This window comes from Pleurodeles waltl, chromosome 4_1 (assembly GCF_031143425.1).
Source record: "Pleurodeles waltl isolate 20211129_DDA chromosome 4_1, aPleWal1.hap1.20221129, whole genome shotgun sequence".
NCBI lineage: Eukaryota > Metazoa > Chordata > Amphibia > Caudata > Salamandridae > Pleurodeles > Pleurodeles waltl.
The window spans coordinates 747,432,112-747,454,362 of record NC_090442.1 but is presented as its reverse complement, the minus strand read 5'-3'; the positions used below and the strand labels follow the sequence as shown (position 1 = coordinate 747,454,362).

The 22,251-nt window shown below is 44.0% G+C and overlaps 1 protein-coding gene across 1 annotated transcript in view; it reads right to left on the bottom strand.

The window, feature by feature from the left end:
• Nucleotides 1-22,251, bottom strand: part of SND1 (staphylococcal nuclease and tudor domain containing 1) — a 1,722,638-nt gene that overhangs the window by 1,585,260 nt on the left and 115,127 nt on the right. The window contains exons 4-8 of the mRNA XM_069229374.1: nucleotides 16,334-16,412; nucleotides 5,416-5,576; nucleotides 4,300-4,391; nucleotides 2,385-2,543; nucleotides 567-673 (exon numbers count right to left, since the gene is read on the bottom strand). Coding sequence (XP_069085475.1) covers nucleotides 567-673; nucleotides 2,385-2,543; nucleotides 4,300-4,391; nucleotides 5,416-5,576; nucleotides 16,334-16,412 — 598 coding nt within the window. The remainder of the gene's footprint in view (nucleotides 1-566; nucleotides 674-2,384; nucleotides 2,544-4,299; nucleotides 4,392-5,415; nucleotides 5,577-16,333; nucleotides 16,413-22,251) is intronic.

The window sequence follows — 22,251 nt, the reverse complement described above, 5'->3', positions numbered from 1 at the left end:
GTGTCACTGGACAAAGCACTGACCTGGAAGACTATCCTTGTAATTTGCCAAGCATTGCACTTCTCCCAACATAAGCAACTGGTGTTCCAATTCATATTTTATTCTAAAGCAAGTTTTCTCTGGATAGCAAGGAGTTGCTTGATGGACTTCGTTTCAATTATCAGACATTTTATGTCAAATGGCTCACTGAACTTACCAAAGATAACAAATGGACTTTTAAATAATGTATTCTGGAATGGTCCTATGATTTTGAAAAAAAAAAAAATGTATGGAAGCACGTTTGCATGTCCTGTTTTCATCAAACCGGTTCTTATGGTTTTGCATTTTGAATGGCATTCACCAGGTAGACAAAACCAACCTGCCAATGTTAGTTTTCAAAAACACTGTTTATCATGTTTTTTTCTTTTTCTAGGGTGTGGGGGAATATTCTGGACTTGGGATGGGGTGAAGGGCACACCTGGCCCTTTCCAACCTGAAGTTTTTACACCATCCTCTCTCCACTTCTCCTCTCACCTCCCCACCTGCTCACCGTGTCTTAGAATTGTTTTTTGTAGCTCGAACTTTACCTTTCCGCGGCTCGCAGCTTCTCAGCTCCTTGGGTGTATATGGCAATGGACCAGTCTACGCAGCGGGCAAACCCTTCCTTTAGCAGCAGTTCTGTGATGTTACCATTCTGAAAAGAACACAGGTGAACAAAAATGTCATATTGCAATTTTGCATTATTTACTTCGTCTCAAGGCATATAAATACAAGAACAAAGGGGGATCATTTAGAAGCTTCTTCAAATAACCCAGTGTTCAACTTTTTTTGTAGCAAAGATCTGTAATGAGTAGAAGCTTTTGAAGGAGAGAGTTCCAAAGACATGTACATCAGACAGCAAGGCGTCTGCCAAGGGGGATTGATGAGTATTATAACCGCAAACAAAAAACTGCCGAGAAGGTGACAGGAGTCCACAAGGTTCAAAAGTGCAGTGTTCTGGTTGGATTGTTAGAAGATTCTTAAACAATCATCACTCCTAAGGTAGGTGGGTGCCAGTGAAGGAATTTTTAAGTGTACTGAAGTATACAAAAAAGTGATGGACGGAATGCTTGAATTCATCTCAGCCACTTGTATTTATTTTTTGTATACTTCAGTATGATGCACTAAGTGGGACAGGTGTGCCCAGGCATGGGTCCTGTGCAGACTGTGCCACTGGAACCAAGCTGCACCCGACAGATGAGCCTTAAGGGCTAAACATGTCTTAGGTTGCTGGTGTTCCGGATCAGGGTGGACCTGGCGTGGCAGTTCGGGCTGGACTGTTGCCCCTGGAGCATGGTCAAGTCTGACTTGCATATGGCCAAGTCTAAACAGCGGTGGCATAGTGTGCAAAAGAATGATGAACTGGACTGCGGCCCAGAGTAATTACCTATGTATGGCTGAGACTGATTCAAGCATTTCATCCACCACTGTTTGTATACTTAAGTGGGCTTCAACTTCTCTTCAGCTGGCACTTGTAAAGCTGGCCGACGATTTCAACAGGGCTTCAACTTGGATTGCAGAGTTCGGACCCATTACCAGCAGTGTCAGTTAATTTCGGGTAATTAAGATTTGGCTGACAGATCAGTGTTCGCAGTTCTAAAGGTCATTGCCCATTTCTGAAGCAGCAAATTCGTATGAGATTCCTTAGTGCGGTTAGACAACATTTCGACTTACAAAATTACTTGTTCATGGGTAGAGGCTTCAGGCGTTAAGTGATTTTGGAGAACTCAATAATCCTCATTTTTGGACTTGGATACAGTTCATTAATTCATTTCTGAATACATTAGGGGTCATGTACTGAAGGGTGAGTTCATCAACGACATCATACAGTAGGCACGTTTACTGCTGTGTATCATCTACATAAAGATGGAAACCTATCCCTGAAGAACCGAGGACATTAAGTCTCTGCTGCAAATGCAGATTAGGAGAGAGGACGCAGCCTATAAAGAGGATAACGCCAAACTGCTCCAAGGAGTAGGCTTTCTCCATTTGTGGGTGTGGGTAATCTCAGAGTAGTGGTGCCAACCATGACAACAATTCCACGTTTGGAATTAGTTTGAAGCGGTCTCTGGGTGTACAAATAAAGCAGCCTCGGATTGAGGAAATGTTTGCTTTGTATATCTAATGCACCACAAAATCACTAAGCCACCCACAAGTCCTCACAAAACACAAGTATCATCACTCGGGTAAAGCTCTCCGGGGACAGATTTAATGAGCTTCAATTGTATTGTTAAAATTAAGTGTTAATGGAAATGAGCCACCCAAAGCTGTACTTAACAGTGCCAAGGGGCCACTGCACAGGAATGCTCAGGTTCTAAGCAAAGCTCACGAAGGGGGTCTAACCATCTAACGTTCAAAGCACTCACCGGGTGGAGAATGGTGCCCAGCACATTCTGGTTGTGACAGCTTTCTAGAACAATTTGGACATCCCTCTGGAGCAAGCGTGATTCCGTAAAAAATTTGGCCTCTGCTGCAAAGGGTTCAGGTGTTTCCGTTCCATCTGCTTCCCTCTTGAAAGTTGGGCACTGCAAGGTTGGATGAGAAGGTAGGCAAGCATTAGTAAAACTTGCAATGTAAAATGCAAGTGTCCTTCAACCAGAGCTGTACAACAGGAATTAACACATGATCCACTAACCTTTCAAAAAAGCTCAGTACAAAAATGGCAAAGATACGTATGCACGTTTGAAGCACTTAGAGCCCACAGGCTATATTTGACACGGTATACACATAGCATACCTGGGTATTTTCTAAAGGATGCAAAAGAGTAGTAGCTTTGATTCTTGTAATTTATATCAACAATATTTGTCATTATTTTGTTTGGAGGTTCAACAAAATAAACATGCATTTTAGACTTGCACAGAAATGGATTACCCCTCCTCTTCACACGACATGACGCTTTGCTCAATTAGATATTGATGGTAGTTCACAAGCATTGTACGCTCCCTGATATCCTTCAAGCTAAAACATCAGACAATACCTACTGCAGTACAGATGAGGAAGGAAACGACTAAGAAGAATATTCAGTGATACAATTAGTCGATGTGGAAATAGTAGAACAGCCAGGGTGGGTGGCCCAATGAAAACACTACCACTAAGTAGTTCAGTTAAACACACTAAAAAAATAAATAAAAAAACAGAAGTGTTTGGAAATAGACTGAACACTATACCCAAAGTGCGGTGGTGCAACGATGACATTCAAGGAGAGTCATCCATGGAAAACTTTCAGGATTACCATCGACTAAGCACTAATCTCATTGAAATTAATTATTTGTAAATTTATTTTATGACTAGCTGAAAATACTAGCATAAATTAGCCTTGTTGAACATTTTTAGCCAGTATATGCCTAAAAAGAAAATACAATCAAATAAAAATCCTGGAGACAAAGTTCACCTTGTCAAACAATATAATATGTGTATATATACACACATTATACACACAGATTTACATCTTGACAAATCCGTATTAATATAAAAAAAAAAAAAACACAAAAGAAAGCCAGATTGGTTATTTAACTTTTTTGCAACTCCACTGCCTCTGAAATGTGTGGGATGAGGGCCTGCAGAGTTGGTTTACAACTTTTCTAAAACCACTCCAAGTATTTACGGAGATCACATTCTGCTGCGTGGAATAAATGGGGCTCGAGCTGTGCCATGGCCACCGACAAATGTTGGTCCTTATGAACAATCCACTACAATGGCAGATGTGTAGAACGCCCGAGGCCACCCACACCACAGAGACCCAAGCCAGAAGAACATTTTGGATGGCGTCCATGCAAGCCTGTGAACACCAACAGTACGACATTTCTGATGTCGAGTACACTGAAAGTACATTAAATACTAAGCTGGGTGTTTTTTGTGTAGTCCGGTTAAAAACTGCAGGACTTTGAATTTTACTGCACTTTGCGAGGGAAATAAGGATGCCCGGTTGTTTCTGGAACATTCATTAAGTGGCAAGTGAGTGTAGCACAAAGAGGAGCATTTGTTTTAAAAAAAAACAAAAAAACTTTCTTCGTGAGATCTGTGCAGCGAATACATTTTGTAAAATAACCCCCACAAAAGATAGGGGGGCAATTTCTTTAAGCTGCCAACGCTGTTCAGGAACTGCAGTGGGATTTTGCACAGTAACCCATTACGTGGGCAAGCAAAACCTAGATCTATAATGGACAGCAATGTCTCAGTATGGATTAGAAGAGGAACAGTTACAGATGTCATTCGGGGCAGTTTTCCTAAAATGCACATGGAAATGGGGCAACATTCTTTAATAGCATGGAAAAGACTCACCTTGACGCCAGACAGCATGACGGTCACCAGATAGTAATCAGGCAGGAGCAGGGCTCGTACCACACTGCCATCTCGAACATGCTCGATGATTGCTGGAAGCACAAAGGGAAGCCCATGTAATCACTACAAGGATCAACTTGTCGGCCCTTACAAGGGCAGCACATTCAGGTGCAGGAGGAGTATTCAACACTGCTGCGAAGGCTGCAAGGTTCACTCAAGCAAGCTTCAAGAGCAAGACTGATTCCTATTCATAGCGACCTAGCAATAATATACAGACCATTAACACAACACCATCCACCCCAAGAGACCAGAGAAGCTGACTTATGCCCTTGGGTGGTGAAATGGTTCTGAGGCTTTAAAGTGGGGGTTTGCCACGTCCTGTGAGCTTTGGCAGATCAATAAAAAAATAAAAATGGTGGGTGAAATGCTTCAAATAATCTCGATCAGTCAATTAGGCTGGCCTGTGTTCAGCCCCACTGACGTCTGCTCACAGACTGAAGACCAATAACCCCCTGTACTGCTTGAGCAGTCCATCCCACCTGTAATGCTTGGTCGAGGCTCGTCTGAACACTAGAAACCACAGACCACTAAGCCTCGCTGGCGCTCATCACAGGTGCAATGTGACCATCCCACGACTGGTCAGACATGACGTACCCAGGGGGAAGATTCCCCACGAGGAATACGACAGCGGCTTCTCTATTGGCGTGTGCTCTTTGAAAGCAGCATGTTCGGCATCAAAACATTTTCCAATGAACCGTTTTATTCCATTGGAGACAAGTTTGTTATCTGCCCATCTTAGAAGCTGTCGAGAATATCAACACGTGACCTAGAGGAATGGACTACAGCCTTAGCGGACTCTAACACTTAGCAGTCGGAATTAGAATAGCGCTTGCATGAAGGCAACACTTCTAACAATAGGAGGGGGGGGGGGGGGGGGGGGGAGTTGGGGACAGATTAGGAACACCACACGACTGCTTCTAGATATTTGGGAAATCATACAAAAACAAAAGAGAAAATAAAACGGGACTACTGATATTTTACAATAGGGTATTAAAATGGCTGAAGACTGGCAGTGCTGAAACCCCCGAGCAGTAAAGCTAGGCAGCACGTGCTCACCATTGACTGGCTTCTGGTGCATAGAATCTACAAAATGTCTGGGGTTTTCAATGACGTATTTAAGTTCTCGAATTGTGTGGGATCCGGTTCCTTCGCTCCATAATCCTTTCTTCGCAACTTTGGCCTGGTCTTCCAGCTCCGAGAGTCTGCTCAGCTCCGGCCTGCATGGAAGAGAAACACTGTAGTTATTAAAAATGCTGAAACTTTACAGTCTAAAGGAGTCAGTCTGGAAAGAAACAGTCAGTGAGTGATATTTACGACAGAAGTTAGACGTTTTTCTGGGTGGTCCTTGAATTTAAATGTTAATTTTCTGGACCTTTATTGTGAGCTCCATATAGCAACTCCCTCTCTTGTTTGCACAACAGTGAATGACGAGCTCTTTTTTGGTTGTCTTTGTATGCCACTATACAACGTATGAAAAATCACCGAGGCGCTGTGGCTTGTGTCCCAGCAGACTGGTTTATTCACTTTGAAGAGCAAGCATTCTACACACAGTCATTGATTGACTTTGTAACGTGGGCCAATGTAAACTTTTAATATTAGTCAGGAGTGCCCAAAGTTTGTGTTGGATTATGAGGGAGGAAGCGATGCCAGATATTCGGGATATCCACAGGATACATTTATATACAATATATTTAAATAGATCTTGCTTAATAGGCATCGGCTATCCTGAAAATCTGGATAGGATCCAGCTTTCGTAGACAATGCCAGGCTACCTAAACAGAGCACTTCCAATCGTGCTTTATCGACCTCACTGCATGCTTGAGTTTGACTTTTGCCTTAACAGGGATTTTTATTCACCATGTTTGGTTATTTCTACATGAAACAAAGCAAGGCGCACCTGTGTCTCTGTGGTCACACGTCAGAGCCAGAAATGGAGGTGTCCTGAGCAGCTTAAGATGTGCGTACACCTAAAATGCTAAGGGAAGCAACTTTTCATTTATCACTCCTACTAGTCAGTGCAGTGAACTACAGTGATGCGGCCTGAACGCCAGTTTCTGTTGAAGTGTTATAAAATGTCAGCTTTTCTCTCCTAAATGCAGCAATTTCTCAAGCACTGTATTACTACAGCAAGTTGCGGATTCACGCTGTAGCAAAAAAAAAAAAGAAAAAAGGCAACAATCAGTTGAAGACTCCCTTTCAATTCGAGATTTTCAGACAGTGATTTCGCACTCAGGATTATTGCTCATCGCCACAAGCTCAAACAACAAACCATAGATATTCACATATTGTAATTTATCATCGATCCTAAAGCACAGATTCCTGGGGAGATGGTCTATTTCTTCGTGAATTGGAGAAGTGAAAATACACAAAAGATTGAAAGGAGTTCTGTAGCGCGTTGCTCCCCACATCAGTTAATTTATCAACTAATGCGAGGAGTTATAAGGTTATTAATGAAATTCAGCCCCGGCACAACAGTATTAGTTTCTCCATTGTGTTGCTCATGTTTGAACAGCTTTGTCTTCTGGCAGCTCCAGTGTACAGACTCTTGCAAACCACAGTACCTTCCAGTACTGAAAACATACCACTGTCAACGTTACTACCCTACATAATTATAACCATTAACCTTAGGTTCCATGGTAGTGTGCAACTCGTCGTACTGCACTTCAACGCCTTATCAGGGGTAGTAAGCCCTATAAAAGGAAAACGTTACCCAGTAGACATCGGTTTGTGGCATGCAGTGCTGTGGATTCACATGCTTTACAGGAGTCCGCCATCTGGTGTTTGGTAAGAGTGTTCCAAGTTGTTTTTGTTCTAATAATTTTTTGGGTTAGGAGATCGAGTGACTCCTCAGTGATCATGGGCATTGAGTTCTTTAGACTGCTTTCCACCAGGAAGGTGCAGTAAGGAGAATATATAGAAAGTAAGGAAAAAAGATGACCATGCAGTGTATATACATATATACAATATTTATATAATGCCACTACAATGTCCACAGGCTGTCAGGGAGGAGGGAGGGCATATGTGAATCTACAGCACTACATGCCACAAACAGATGTCTACTTGGTAAGTAACATTTTCCATTCAATGGCATGTGTGGCTGTAGATACACATGCTTTACATAGACTGTAAAGCAGCTCCCTCCAAGTAAGCGGTGGCTACCCTATAGGAGTTGGAATAGCTTTAAAGTGTCATGAGCACTGCTTGGCCAACATTAGCTTGTTATTGTGCTAAAACATCTACACAATAGTGTTTAGTAAATGTATGTGGTGTAGACCAAGTAGCCTTACAAATGTCTGCTTTTGGAATGTTACCTACGCCATAGAAGCACCTTTTTGTCTTGTGGAATGTACTCAGAGTCCTAGGTAACTGCCTTCAAGATACGTTTTAACTTCTATCAGTGTGATACAGAACAGCCCTTTTAACATTAGTGTGAAGAGCTCTCTGCAACTGAGTCTGGCAGTGAAAAAAGACCGGTAACAATAGTCTGTTTAATGTGAAATTGTGAAACTACTTTTGGAAGGAAGGTAGGGTTTGTCCTAAGAACTACCCTATCTGTGTAACTGGAAGAATGGTTCTTCTAAAGTTAAAGCCTGTATTTCACTTACACATCTTAGAGACGTGAGCTACTAAAAAAGGCTACTTTCCATGAATGACACTGCAAAGAACAGGTGTGCATAGGCTCAAAAGGTGGACCCATGAATCTAGTAAGTACAACATTAAAGTTCCATGATGGGACTGGGGGATCCTTGGGTGTAATGACTCAAGGCCTTCCAAGAAGGATTCGATAACTGAAATCCTGAATGAGATTTTGTCTATTTTTGAGGTATGCAGCTATAGCCGCTAAATGAAGTCTATTAGATGAGTACGCCAGGTTTGTCTTCTGTAAATATAGGAGATAACAAAATGTCCTGAACTGAGGCTTTGAGTGGGTTAATGTGCTTAGGTTGACAGTAGAAGACAACATTTTTCCATTTTGCAGCAGAACACTGTCTAGTTGTAGGTTTACATGCCTCTAAGAATTTCCATACATTCCGAGGGAAGATTCAAATATCCAAACTGACTTCAGGAGCCATATCACAAGATTACGTTTTTTGGGGTCTGGATGTCTGATTTGACCTTGCATTCGAGTGAGACGGTCCGGCCTGTTGGGGAGTTTCTAGTGAGGAACTACATACAGATCCAACAGAGTTGTGGACCAAGGTTAACATGCCCATGTGGGTGCCACACGGATCATGGGGAGTGACGTTTGTCTCATTTTGCGGTCTAGAGATGGAATGAGTGGGAGAGGTGGAAAAGCGTAAGCGAATATCCCTGACCAATTCATCCATAGATCACTGCCCGTGGACTGAGGGTGTGGGTATCTGGACACAGTTTTGGCATTTTGAATTTTCGGTGGTGGCGAAGGTCTATTTGTGGTCCTCCCAACCTTTGAAAGTATTGAAGTACTTGTGGGTGAAGTTCCTGTTCATGGACTTGTTGCTGCATCCTGCTGATGAGGTCTGCGAACTGGTTGTCCATTCCTGGAATGTATCCTGCCAGTAAGTGAATGCTGTGGTGAATTACCCATTGCCAAATTGTCTGAGCAGGAACGGACAATTGAGAACGTGTCCCCCTGTTTTTGTAGATAATACATGGCTGTCATGTTAACTGTGCGGACTAGAACTACTTTGTGGGAGAGTTGAGGAAGGAAGGCTGAGTGCTAGAAAGATTGCCTTGTAACTGCAATTAGGTTAAGTGAGAAGCTTGTTGGATGGGATCCCAGATACCTTGTATTGTGAGGTTGTTGAGGTGAGCTCCCCAACTTATCTGTGATGCATCGGTAGTAAGAGTGACTTGAGGTATAGGGTCTTCAAAGGGCCATCCCTTGGAAACGTTGGTGGAATTCCACCATTGCAGAGAGCAGTGAGTCTGGCGGTCAACACTGGATCTTGGAGTTAACCCTGTGACTAAGACCACTGATGCGACAGACTCTGCTGCAAGGGACGCATATGTAGTCTGGCATGGGGGGACAATAGCAATGCAGGACACCATAATCTTTAGTAACTGCATCATTTGTCTCACTGTGTAAGTGTGGTTTTCTTGTAGCTGTGAGAGAAGTTTGAATTCAAACTGGGCTTGGATATGCCAATGCTGAATGAGCATTGAGAACTGCTCCGCCCAAATAGAAATGCATCTATAAGGTTGGCGGTGGGATTTGAGAAAGTTGTGTGAATCCCAAGGTGGGGAAAAGGTCTAATGAGTGCAACGCTGAAATTGTTGGATGGTACTGGTAGGGGAAGCCATGTATGTGTTGCCTTTTAAGGAATGGTGCAACTACCACTAGACATTTTGTGAAGACCCTGGAAGCGGTTGTGAAACCTTGATTTGATAATGTTTCCCTGCAATAACAGATCTGAGGTATTTGAGGTGTGCTGGATGAACGGGAATGTGAAAGTAAGCATCCTTCAGATCTTAAGCAGTCATGAAGTCCCTTGCTGTAATCAGGGAATGATATCTTGAGAGTAACCATATGGAAACTCTGAGAATGTATAGATTGAGTGTTCCTCCTGGGCAGTGCCTGTTGCCTTCCTCCGCCCCTCTGGCTGCTGCTGCCTCACCTTGGGAATGAACTGAGAGCCAGCCTGACTCCGTTCGAGGCCCTCCTCCACCTGCAGGCTTGTGGCCTAGTGGCCATCTACAAGTATCTCGGTCTCTCCTTTACTCCTGCTTTTATATTTCTGCCTTTTTTCACTTTGTTTTTTATTTTTCTACGGTTTGTCTTCAGTTTCTGTCTACCTTGACCTTCGCCATCCCGCGCTGCTGCTGCCCCTGCAGCCCAGCCCCCCAGCCTCCGCTAAGCACTTTTCATGCCCTCCCACCTCACCAGACCCCCAGCCTCCTTCCCCATTCTTAATGGTGGCCGTGCCGCTGAAAATCAAACCCTTCTGAGCCTGGAACCCTGGGTTTCTGACAATCCATTCCCTGGCCAGCCTCCATTACGATGCCAATACCCTCCACTGCCTTAACACCGAACAGCTCAGAGCCTGCTACAACGCAGCTCCTAAGGATACCTAAGGACATTTTTCCTGCGGGAACTGCAACCTCCAGTTCAGCCACAACAACCGAAACACCCCAAACCAGAAACCACAGACGCCCGCCACCATCTCATAAACTGCCTCTTTCTAAATATACGCTCCCTCCATAAGCACACCACAGAACTTTGGGACCTGATCGACTCCACCCGTCCAGACATCGCATTCCTAACCGAGACCTGGACCAACCAAAGCTCCGGACCAGACATCTCAATCCCAGCAGGATCAACATCCTAAAGGACCGGCTCTCTCGTCCAGGTGGAGGACAGGCCATCGTACACACTCCGCATCATGGTCAACACGGAGGAAAAGTGCACCACAATGGAACACCTACACTTCCTTATCCACACCACTCAACTCCTCCCTCCACGGAACCTTGGTCTACAGACTGCCCGGCCGCCGCCCAGCCTTCATCTACACCATTGTAGACATCAGCCCACACGCCCTGGCGTCCATTGACTACCTCCTCTGTGACTTGAATTTCCACCTTAAGGACGGCTAAGACCAAAACACCATTTCCCTACTCAACAATTTCACCACCCTCTGACTCCAACAACTAATCACCATGCCCACCACAGGACACACGCTAGACCCCATTTTCACCGCAAGCAACCGGATTACCATCAAGAATATCTCCATCCCGGACTGGACCGACCACCACTGCCTACACTTAGCCAGCATTGCACCCAACAGCTGCCTCCGTTTCCCCAGGAAACCCCCACAGGAAATGGAATGAAATTACAGATGAGCAACTCACCACAACCCTTGCCAAATCACCCCCGCCCTTCACAGACAACACCAATAGCGCAGCAAGCACCCTCAATGCCTGGATCACCGAATGCTCCAACTCCTTAGCCCCCCTCTGATCAACTTCAGTCAAGCGCATCCCAAAAAGCCAGCTGGTTCACCACCAAACTCCAACAATCCAAACACTTGCAGGCATCTAGAGAAGAAATGGAAAAACAGCAAAACCAGCAAACACCGCCTCCTTCAGAGCCGCCACTCCAACCCACCACAGACAACAAGAATGCAAAAAAGCTGCTCTCCAGGAACGCATCAACACCTCCCCACAAAACACAAGAGATGCCTTCACAGTAATCAACAAATTCATCAATACTCCCTCCGAAGCCACCAACATCCCCCCCATCGCAAGACCTCTGCGACACTCTGGCCACCTTCTTCCACTGCAAGATTAATGACATCTATGACAGCTTCCTGGCACAGAACCAGCCCAGCATCAGAACCTATGACCGACCCAGGCCCCCAGAACCTACCCCAACTGTCCACAGCTGGTCCACTCATCACAGAAGAGACTGAAATCATCATAAACAGCATTCACTCTGGAGCTCCCAGAGAACCCTGTCCTCACCACATCTACACCAGAGCAAGTGCATCCGTTGCCACTTAACTCAAGACACTGAACTGCTATATCAAAACAGCCACCTTCCCCAATGACTGAAAACATGCCAAAGTCCACCTTCTCCTGAATAGACCCACAGTCGACCGAGGACAAGTAAAGAAATTCCAGCCCATCTCGCTACTATCCTACACAGCCAAAGTCCTGGAAAAAGCCATAAACTCAGCTGCGACAATTCATTGAAGACAACTCTGGATACCTCCCAGTCTGGCTTCCGCAGCAACCACAGCACGGAGACTGCTCTTCTTGCAGCCACCAATGACATCCGCAGACTCCTCAACCAAGGCTACACCACAGCACTCGTACTTCAACCTCGCAGCAGCCTTTGACACGGTCTCCCACAGAACCTTTTGCATCAGACTCCACAATGTAGGAATCGGCAGAAAAGCGTTTCAATAGATTTACACACCTTCCTCACCGGAAGAGCACAGAGTCCGGCTCCCACCCTTCATATCCAAACCAACAGAAGTCAGATGTGGAGTCCCTCAGGGATCCTCCCTGAGCCCAACACTCTTCAACATCTATATGGCCCTGATTGCAGTCATCGTCTAAAGGCCACGGAATGAGCATCATGTCATACGCCGATGACAACTCATATCCCTCACTGAAGACCAGGACAAAGCCAAGAGGAACTTTCACACTGGAATGAAAGCTGTCACCGCCTAGATGAGGGAGAGCTGCTCCAAGCTCAACTCAGACAAGAACGAGCTCACCATCTTTGGAAACTCCACTTCAGCCTGGTACAACTCCTGATGGCCCACATCACTCAGCATCCCACCTACTCCAACTGACCACGCCCGCAACCTGTGAATCATCCTCAACTCGTCCTTAGCAATGACCTAACAGGTAAATGCAGTCATCTTCCTGCTGGCACAGCCACGCCAACTCCACAAAATCTTCAAATGGATCATGGACTACTGACACAAGATAGTCACCCACACCCTAATTACAAGCAAGCTTGACTAAGGCAACGCACTACGCCGGCACCACAACAAAGAACATCAGGAAACTACAACTCATGCAAAACACTGGCGCCAGACTCGTCCTGAACCTCCCCGCCAGGAACACATCTACCAACACCTGAGACTCTCCCAATGGCTCCCGGTGGGGAAGCGAATCAACTTCAAACTACTCACCCACACCTACAAAGGCCCTTAACAATGGCTCAGCCTACCTGAATCACTGCATCTCTTTCCATAACCCCACCAGACCCCTCCAATCCTCCCAGCAGGCACTAGCCACCATTCCACACATCTGGAAAACCACAGCCGGAGGAAGATCTTTCACCTTCCTTGCAGCCAAGAGCTGGAACAACCTACCCACGCACCTCAGACAAAGCCCATCATTTACCATCTTCAGGAAGAACCTCAAGACAAGACACTGCTCTTTGAATGAGGCCCAGACCCTCCACCAGCACCTTGAGACCCTCATGGACGAGTAGTTGTGCTTTATAAAAACTGACAGTGTTCTGAGATCTCGAGCCAGTCTTATTGACCCATCTTTCTTTGGTATAAGTATAGGGAATATACACCTAACCCTTGCTGTGAAAGGGGAACTGGCTCTTTTGCCCCTTTAAGAAGACTGGATTGCATCCCTTTTAAAGGAGTGACAAGATGGCCATGTGTAACTGAGTGCAAGGGGGAATATTTGGTGGAATGGAGATGAGTTCTAGGCAGTAGCTATGTTGGATAACTGATACAACCCACTGATGCTATGTTGGATAATTGATACAACCCACTGACACCATTGTGGATACAAATGCATTAATCATCCCCTTCTGGAGCGGTGTGAGCTGGTGGAAGGTTTAAGTAGTCAATGGCATGTATTGGAGGCGTATCCTCTACAAGTGGAAGCCTTTTTCTTTGCCTTCATTGTTCGCACCTCTGTATGAACCTCTAAAGGAACCTCCATGATAGAAATGGGTGTCTTGCTAAGTTTGTGAGGTGGAGGGTTCAGATGAGGGTTGGAAGCCTCGCCTGAATTGTGGGTGACAAAAATGACCCCTTTGTGGAGTAGTGAGTAGCCCCCCCCCCCCCCAATAGCCTTTGCTGTTTCTGAATCCTTTTTCAGCTTTTCCATAGTGGTGTCCACCTCCTGCCCAAACAAATGTTCTTTGTCAAAAGGCATATTAAGAACTGCCTCTTGGATATCAGGCTTGAAACCTGAACATCTAAGTCAAGCATGCCTTCTGACAATTATGCTAGTATTAATACCACGTACAACAATATCAGCTGCATCAGAGGCACACCTAAGTGCATTATTTGAAATAAGTTGGTCCTCAAACAATTTCTTGTCCCCTTTTGCGATGTTCCTCTGGGGGATACTACAGAAGGTCATCTATCTCATCCCAGTAGGCCCTATCGTAGCATGCTAGGAGTGCCTGTGAATTGGCAATACTCATTTTCCAGCCACATCTAGTTTTTTACTTTCCTTTTTTTGGGGGGAGGGTGGCTAGGGTGCATCTCCCATTGATTGACTATTAGCACGTTTGCATGCCGTGCTGACAATAGAATCAAGGGATATTTGTGATATAATATACATGTATATAGGGTCTGTAAGGGCCGCCGTATATTTCTTGTCAACCCTTGGAATAGTAATTCTGGATCTAACAGGTTCTTTAAAAATGTCTGTGGCATGTCTGAGCATTCCTGGTAGCATAGACAGAAACTGACTCTTTATGGGCGGTAGTCCGTGTGTCAAAGAAAATCTTCCTCAATTGGGTTTGAATTCATTTGTACATTATGATATGCAGCTGCCCATGCTATGACCTGTTGATATGAGTTTGCGTCTTCAGTAGGTGAAGGGCGTGAAGGGTACATATCAGGGTCATTGGGAAGCATGGTATCTGGATCACATGAATCCCATGGGTCTATGACTTGTGGAATATCTCCCAAATCTTTTTCCTGAGGTGATGGTGAAGCTTGTGGAGCAAATTGTGGCTCAATATTAGGTGAAGGAGATTGTGGAAGTTGTGAAGGAGTAAGAGGAAGCAAATGTGTGGTGGTGAAGGTCAAGGTTTAACTGGAGCTGTGCCCTTGTCTCTGGAGACCTTTTTAGGTGGAGGAGCAGTGTCCAACAGCTCTAGGAAAGTAAGTTTCCTCTTAATTGGGACAGGAGGAGATGCAATTCGGCCTGTTCCCTTTTGAATATGGAGCTGGCGCTGATGAGTGTCCATTATTTCGAGGATTAGCTCCACTGGTAAAGCTGCTTCTGAAGAAAGACTCTAGTCTCTGGAAGGCAGAATTTTCAGTTCCAAAGCTTTCGGAGCAGAGCCTTGTGTCGACTCGAAGCTTTTGGTTCCGAAGCAGATGTAGATGGCTTCTTGCTCGGAGCTGAAGCACTCGGGTGGAAGGTTCAACTCGATCCAGAGGCTGAATAAGAAGGTGTCGACCCAGAGGTTTCTGCCTAAGACATTTTAGTTTTGGTTATTTTCAGTGCCAAACCAAAGGTGGGGCATCCAAATGTAATTTTTGGATACGACCATGGCTGAAAGGCAGTGGTGACCAGACGACCTGTTTGTGGGGCTCTTTTAAAGTCTTTGCATGCAAGGTCAGGCCTGATGTACTCACAGGTTGCGGTGAGCTAAGAGGCTGACATTCAATGCCTGATTGAACACCCGACTCAGAATCTTCTATGGAGAAAGCCTCTTCATGTTCAATTTCCTCCTGTGCATGCTCTTCCACGAAGATATCAGGAGTGTCGTCCGGTGTCTTCGACACCATCTCCAATCAACACGTCCCTCGGTCCCGGAAGGTCTTTTTTTGATCGAAAAGGCCTACAGGCACCGCAGGTTTTTTCTTTATGGTCCAGGGACACAAAGCACATGTTGCACACTAGGTGTTGATCAGTGTTTGGGAAGGGCTGCTAACCAACCTCGATGTAGAAATTCGGCTAGAGTGCGTTTGTCAATGAAAAAGCAGTCAAAATATAATACTGTAGCTGAAAGATGAAAAAGAAAAGTTCATAGTTGACTGAGCCGAGGAATACCGGAGCGAGAGGAATACATGTCCAAACCAGACAGCGGAGAGAAAATCTAACAAAGGACTCAATGCCCATGAACAGTATTACCAAGAGGAGGAGTCACTCGATCTCGGATTCGAAAAGATTCTTCGAACAATTACAAATTGCAATACTTCAAGCCCAACACTAGATGGCAGGCTTATGCAAGGCATTTGTATCTACAGCCACATATTCCATTGAACATCCAAATACAAGACCATGGCTACCCTAAACTTTTGGCCTCCCTACAACCAATCAGGAGACCATGAATGTCTTGTCTAGTATGAAGAGGCTGAAACTTTAGATTTTCATTACTTTTCCTAAAGGAAAGCACAATGTAGTTAAACAGGAGTAACATACTGCCAGAACGTGCTGTTGTGCCATCATGCCCGCATGACTTCCTTGTGCCTTCCTCCACGCACCATAAAAACAGGGGAAGAGACAGGCATACAGATAATGTAAATGAAATAAAACATGGAATACATACGATGAAACTCTCATGCCTTCTCTTCGTGTGGCCAAACCTTCTGCCACCAGGGATTCTGCAATATTTTCTCCTGTAGTGTCTGTAAAATAGCAAAATAATCAAGTCTCAGTGAGAAAGCCAAGTCAAGCTCCTGGAGATGCAGCCCTGCCTATGAACTACATGCTCTGAAAACACACCTGTCCCCTTGATTCAAACACTCATTTAACAGTTCTGTTGCAGTCGCAGCTCAGATATGGAAACATAAGGCTCACAGAGTTTAATTTCTGCTGGAGATTGAAGAAGGTGGGCACCTGCACTCTTAAGAGATTGTAACATATGTCATTAATACACCGTCTCAGAGCAGGAGTCAGAAAAGGGGATAAAGGGGAAGAGAAAGTGAGAATGCAGGGATGAAAAAGTGCAAGACTAAAAACAGACAAAAAGAGTGGGGTGTTGGAGAACAGAGGCATGAGGTGGAGTCAAAAATAGGTAGTCTTGGTATATGGCAATACTGGCTGTGGGACCATAAACTTTAGGGCACTGCATTTGTTTTTAATTTTTACCAAGGATGCACTGCTCCCACCCTATTCACGACAGGTTTAACACACATAGTAAGGCAGGGTGGAGAAGATTCCACTTTGAGGACTCTACAACCTCCACCTTCAGTTTTCAGTCTCTTCACATACACCGATATAACAATTCATCAGGCAAAGGACCACACATAAAGACCTGATAGTGTGCATCAAAATAGGAAGCAATTGGAATGTTGTGGAAAAATCCCATGTATCAAACCAGTGTTTATTTCCAATTCATTTTAACTAAATAATTACAACAATATGGTCATGCCAACTTAAATATTTTTAAACATGCCAGTTTCAATGGGCATGGTCATAGGCTCACCAGCGCATAACAAGAAATACAACATGTAGAACAAATTTAATTACAAAAGGTATGCACATGTAGTGAAAACATTATATTTATTTAAAAAAAGCTTGAGTGTCAATATGCCATGCAAAAAGTAATGACCAATGATTAATTCTGGTTGACTGTCAGCACAAAGTACAAAGAAAACTGCTATACAAATGAGTGTTAGACAGGAAATTAGTCATTTAATTTGCACCCTGCACAAGAAAGGATGGCAAAAAAAACTGTTGATTAGTGCGCAGCATCCTCTGAGTGGAGTATAAACATAGCCTGAGTGCTTCTTATGCATGTAGTGTAAAGCATACTTTGCACCACAAGCGTATAATGGTCTAATATAGACTCAATATTTATCTGCCCACTTTAGTGAAGTTGTTATTCCAGCTTTGCAGAACAGCTTCCTAACAGTGGGCAGCGAGACCGCTCTGCACAAAAATCTAAAAGCAGATGGGATTGAAGAGGATGTTGGAGGAGACAGGATGTCCAAAAGCGAAAACCTGCACATTAATATTGAGGCATTGCAGAGCAGATTATAGAAGAAACTGAGATCGTTGCATGCTGATATCATGATCGTCAGACGAGAAATAATGGAATAAAACATCCTCACAGGGCATTGCATTTTTGTAGAGGCATTTGTTAAATGTGCTCACACTGTTAAAATGTACTATAAAGTTTGAAGATCTGACAATTTTGCATTTTAAAGAAATTGAGGGTATGTTTACCATTTCTCCTTGGTCCCTGAAGGCTTCTCAGTGTTACAGCTTTGAGTTCCTTTATATTGTGGTTATTGAAGATATGGCTGAAGTGTGACCCCAATTCTAATCGTTGTTGTAGGAGAAAGGCTGAAATTCTAGTCTACCCATCAATTTTTCAGTGATTCTGGTCTTTTAATTTTGTCTTTTAAAATCTGTCCCTCCAAAGAATAAAATACTAAATGATAAATAACATATCAAGTCCCAGCTGTGCATAAACTTATGGAAAGTCATTTCACCAAGAAATAACGATAAGGTTATAAAAAGGAGAGCGCAGGAAGAGATCGCATACTGGGAACCGACGTCATTTTTTTTTGTTTTTTTTTTGCAATAGTCATACTGTGAGGAATTCGCTGATCAATCCACAATTCTTAGTCACTGGCACTAGAATTATACCTGTGGATGTTATTCGTATTTTCAATTCACTTTATTATACTGTCAATGCAACATATTTAGAAATGTTTCCAATTACCACCGAATATGGCCCTTCATGTTCTTACACAATCAATTATATATCTGCATATTGTATGATACTATTGGTTTATGCATGTTGCTTTATAAATGATCGTGAAGTTCCTCATCCCCACTGAGACCCCTCGGGGTCTTGGTTTTGAGCTGTATTATAAACCGCAATTGAAGCCACTTAAGTTTCATCTCTGTCACCTCCCCTCTCATTAGTCAATACTAGCAATTCCAAAGAATTTCGTGTCAGTCCAGCTCACTCCATGTGTCATCAAATGCTTGGCCATTGCATAAGTCACATCCTTGTTTTGCACAGCTCTAATATGTTCCAGGATACGTTTCTTGAGGGGGAAAATTATGCTACATTAATCCAACCACCGCCGTGCATGACCTGCAGCTGTGCACAGCAGGGTTTAGCCAGGCCCTGCAGCCAACCCCCAAAACCACCCAACCGTGCAACATGCACAGCCAAATGGTCTGTCTCACTGGGTGTTAGAATAAGTGTGGGAGGCTGTTTCTGGGTGTGTGAGGGTCTGAGAGTAATCAGCATACCGAAACCTACCTTTCTGCTAACTTTGGTGAAAATCCTTCATGTTTCGGGCTGTAATTGTGCTCAAAATTCCTATGGGAATAAACATGGAAAAACAATTTTTGACCCCACTTTTTTCTCTGCCCCACGCTTCATGGATCACCCGGAAACTTATTGTGCGCAACAATAATCACTGGAGCACTTTTTTGGGGAAACTTTTGTGAAGGTTCAGCAAATTGTGCCAAAGATATAGGCAAGTCAAAAAACGCTTATAGGCATATAGGCAAGTCAAAGGAAAACATGATCCTTGTGGCCCCATAATTTTTTTTAAATAGCCCTGAGGAGGTGGTCACCAGGGCCCTGGGGACAAGGGTCCACTCAGACCCACCACAGTTTAAAAATGTAGCACCCCCATATATATATTTTTTTTGTGTTGTCCCAGGACGGTGGTGGTCCCCGGTTGGGGGAGGTCTGTGTGCCCACCCACTGCCCCCTCAAAGTTTCACTATGTAGCCCTATGGAGGTTGGGGACCCCAAGGGTCCAAGCAGCCCCCCCACCCATAAATTCTGTCCCAGGGACTCAAGTGGGCTGGGTTGCACACCCCCCTTGAGATTTCTCACTATATAGCCCCAGGGAGCTGGTGGTCCCCGGGGCAGCCCCCTTAAATAAATATATTTAATGTTGCTCCCTTTAATCGCCAAACCCCTTCAACCGTGCGTGGCACAGGGTTTGGAGCTTGAAAAGGGTTGACCGCAGGGCGTGGCCACAAGCCAGGACCTATGGCCAACCCCCGCCATGCACAGCTGGTATGGTTATAGGGGGTTGGCCAAAGGGCCTTGCGGCCAACCCCTGCTGCACTGCCAAGGCCATGCACGGGGGTGGGGTTGGGTGGATACAGGGGGAGGGGATGGCTGCAGGCCAGGTGCTGCGGCCAACCCACGCTGTGCACAGCCAAAGTTTGTAGGTGTGGTGATTATAGTGGATAAACATAGTAATTAAAATTCTAACGTCCTGTAACTTGTTTATTCAGTGAAAAACACACATATATATATATATACACACATATATATATATATATATATATATAGAGAGAGATATAGATATATATAGAGAGAGATAGATAGAGATAGCCTAACTTATTTTAAATGATAATCAAGAAGGCATTTCTTTCTAACTTTGGGTCACATGTTCAGGGAAAAGTTAGACTGGAGAATACATGTGTATTTGTGGAGTGCAGCACAAATGAGGGAAATTAGTCATTGTACACTGAACTATGTTCCCTATTATAAGCAGATTCCTTTGTAGAAGGGAATATATATTTTACACCATAAGATGCATGGGTATATCACATGTCATAACTGCTGCTTCTATGTACATAGATACATTTAGGTGTTTATCCCGGCTTTAAAAAAAAAACCTTAATGAAAAAGTGTGCAAACTTCACCACAAGATAAATGTGCATCTCACCATATAAATAGGACTGCCTTTATGAACATATCGGATCGGTATTTATATAGAGTGGTTTTCTTCAGCCAATAAATCTTTACCAAGGGCCATGTGCGTATAAGTTAATGTTTTTTTTGTTATTAAAAAATCCTCTTCAATCTTTGTCCCATCCCTCCTCTGACCCATCCCAAACGTTTCAAACTACTATGAACTTCCAAACATCCTTCTGAAACTTCCCTCTCCTTCGTTACACATCACCCCAAATAACAGATGCACACAACCACTATTTCCAAAAACAACTTTCTAATTCCCCCTTTTAAATCAATCACCATCATTCTATCCCTACTCTAAACTCTACTAAACACAAGAAATTAAGAGCCAAACCTAACAACTAATACACAAGGTCAATAAAACAACTATTCCCATTCTACTACTAACTTCTAATCTTGGATTCCTGATTACAGCTTCAACATTTTGTCAGGGGTAGTAAGGGCTATACGAATACAATTTACAATTACAATGTGTTTGGGATGGAGGGCTGTGGAAAACACGCAACACATGACGTGTTGTATCATTATGGACAAGCTTTGTGCATTGAGGAGTGCAGAGAGGCGAGTTAGACACTTCTGTATCACTCGGCATGGTTTGTTAAAGGAGACTGGGTTGAGGGAAATACCTCATCCTATCATGTACCTCTCTGCTCCCAAACCCCATTATTCTTTCACGATCATAAACAAGCTCACCTTTGCATGGGCCAATCACAGACTTTGCGAGTTGTTAACCACAGATTTGTACCACAAAGCTGCAGGCAGAAAACTCAGACCCAAAAATCTATTTTGCAAGTTTCCACCGTTATAAGAGATCTCTCCCTGTTCAAAAACAGGATCCATAGGCTACGCTGGAGTAAGAGCTGGTCCACCTAATGGTCTGTCACTTAAATAGCGATGGTTCCGAGGTAGTACTACAGACACATGGACCAAGTGATACTACTCAGAATTAGACCTTATCGAGCACTTACAGCAGCTTATTGTGGCGAGGAAATTAGTTGAATAAATAAAGCCAGTTGCTTGAGAACTTGTCCCAGTTATTTGCAAGGAAAAAGCATGAAGCTGGCTCTTCTGAATGAAGCAGAAAACTGTCAGTCAGATACAAGTCAATCTAGAGCAGAGAAACATCAGGAAACAATTGCTAGATAGTGCTGCTAATGAGGGCTTGGGCACACCCACCCATGTAAATTAACATTAAATCCTACAGAAATTGTAATTTCCACTCCTAAACCATGACAACCCAAGCTATTGGTTTAAACTGGTTTATTTTGCACCTATCGATACCTATGGAGTTTAACTTTTTTTATGTTAACACACACTGTGTATTATAGTGTGGATCACAGACTTGAGTGCTATAAGTTGCTTCTTACTTTATGCCACTCCTGCTGAATACTATCACGCTTGTTAAGACTCAGCACTGCTCCGTGCCACTAGCTGCAAAGGTTCTGAAGTGTCATTGGCACAGAAACCTACAAAACACTTCCTGGGAAAGATTCTTTCGGGGTAAAGTAGAACATACAGATGGCACCTTTGTTACAGAACCTACCTTCGATGATTACAATCACATTTTGTCAGAACCTACCTATTCATTTTACTGGGTGACCAGGCACTGGATCGGTTAGTTAGTGCCTGCCCCTTTAGAGAAAATGGTTGGCTTCTTTGGCCGCACACTAAAGGCTTTCCGTGGTGGTTAATTCCACAAACAACCTTTCTAATCATCAGGCAAAATCTGAAAAACTCAATTTGAAGCAGAATGTCCTGCCTTTTGATCTACACAATCC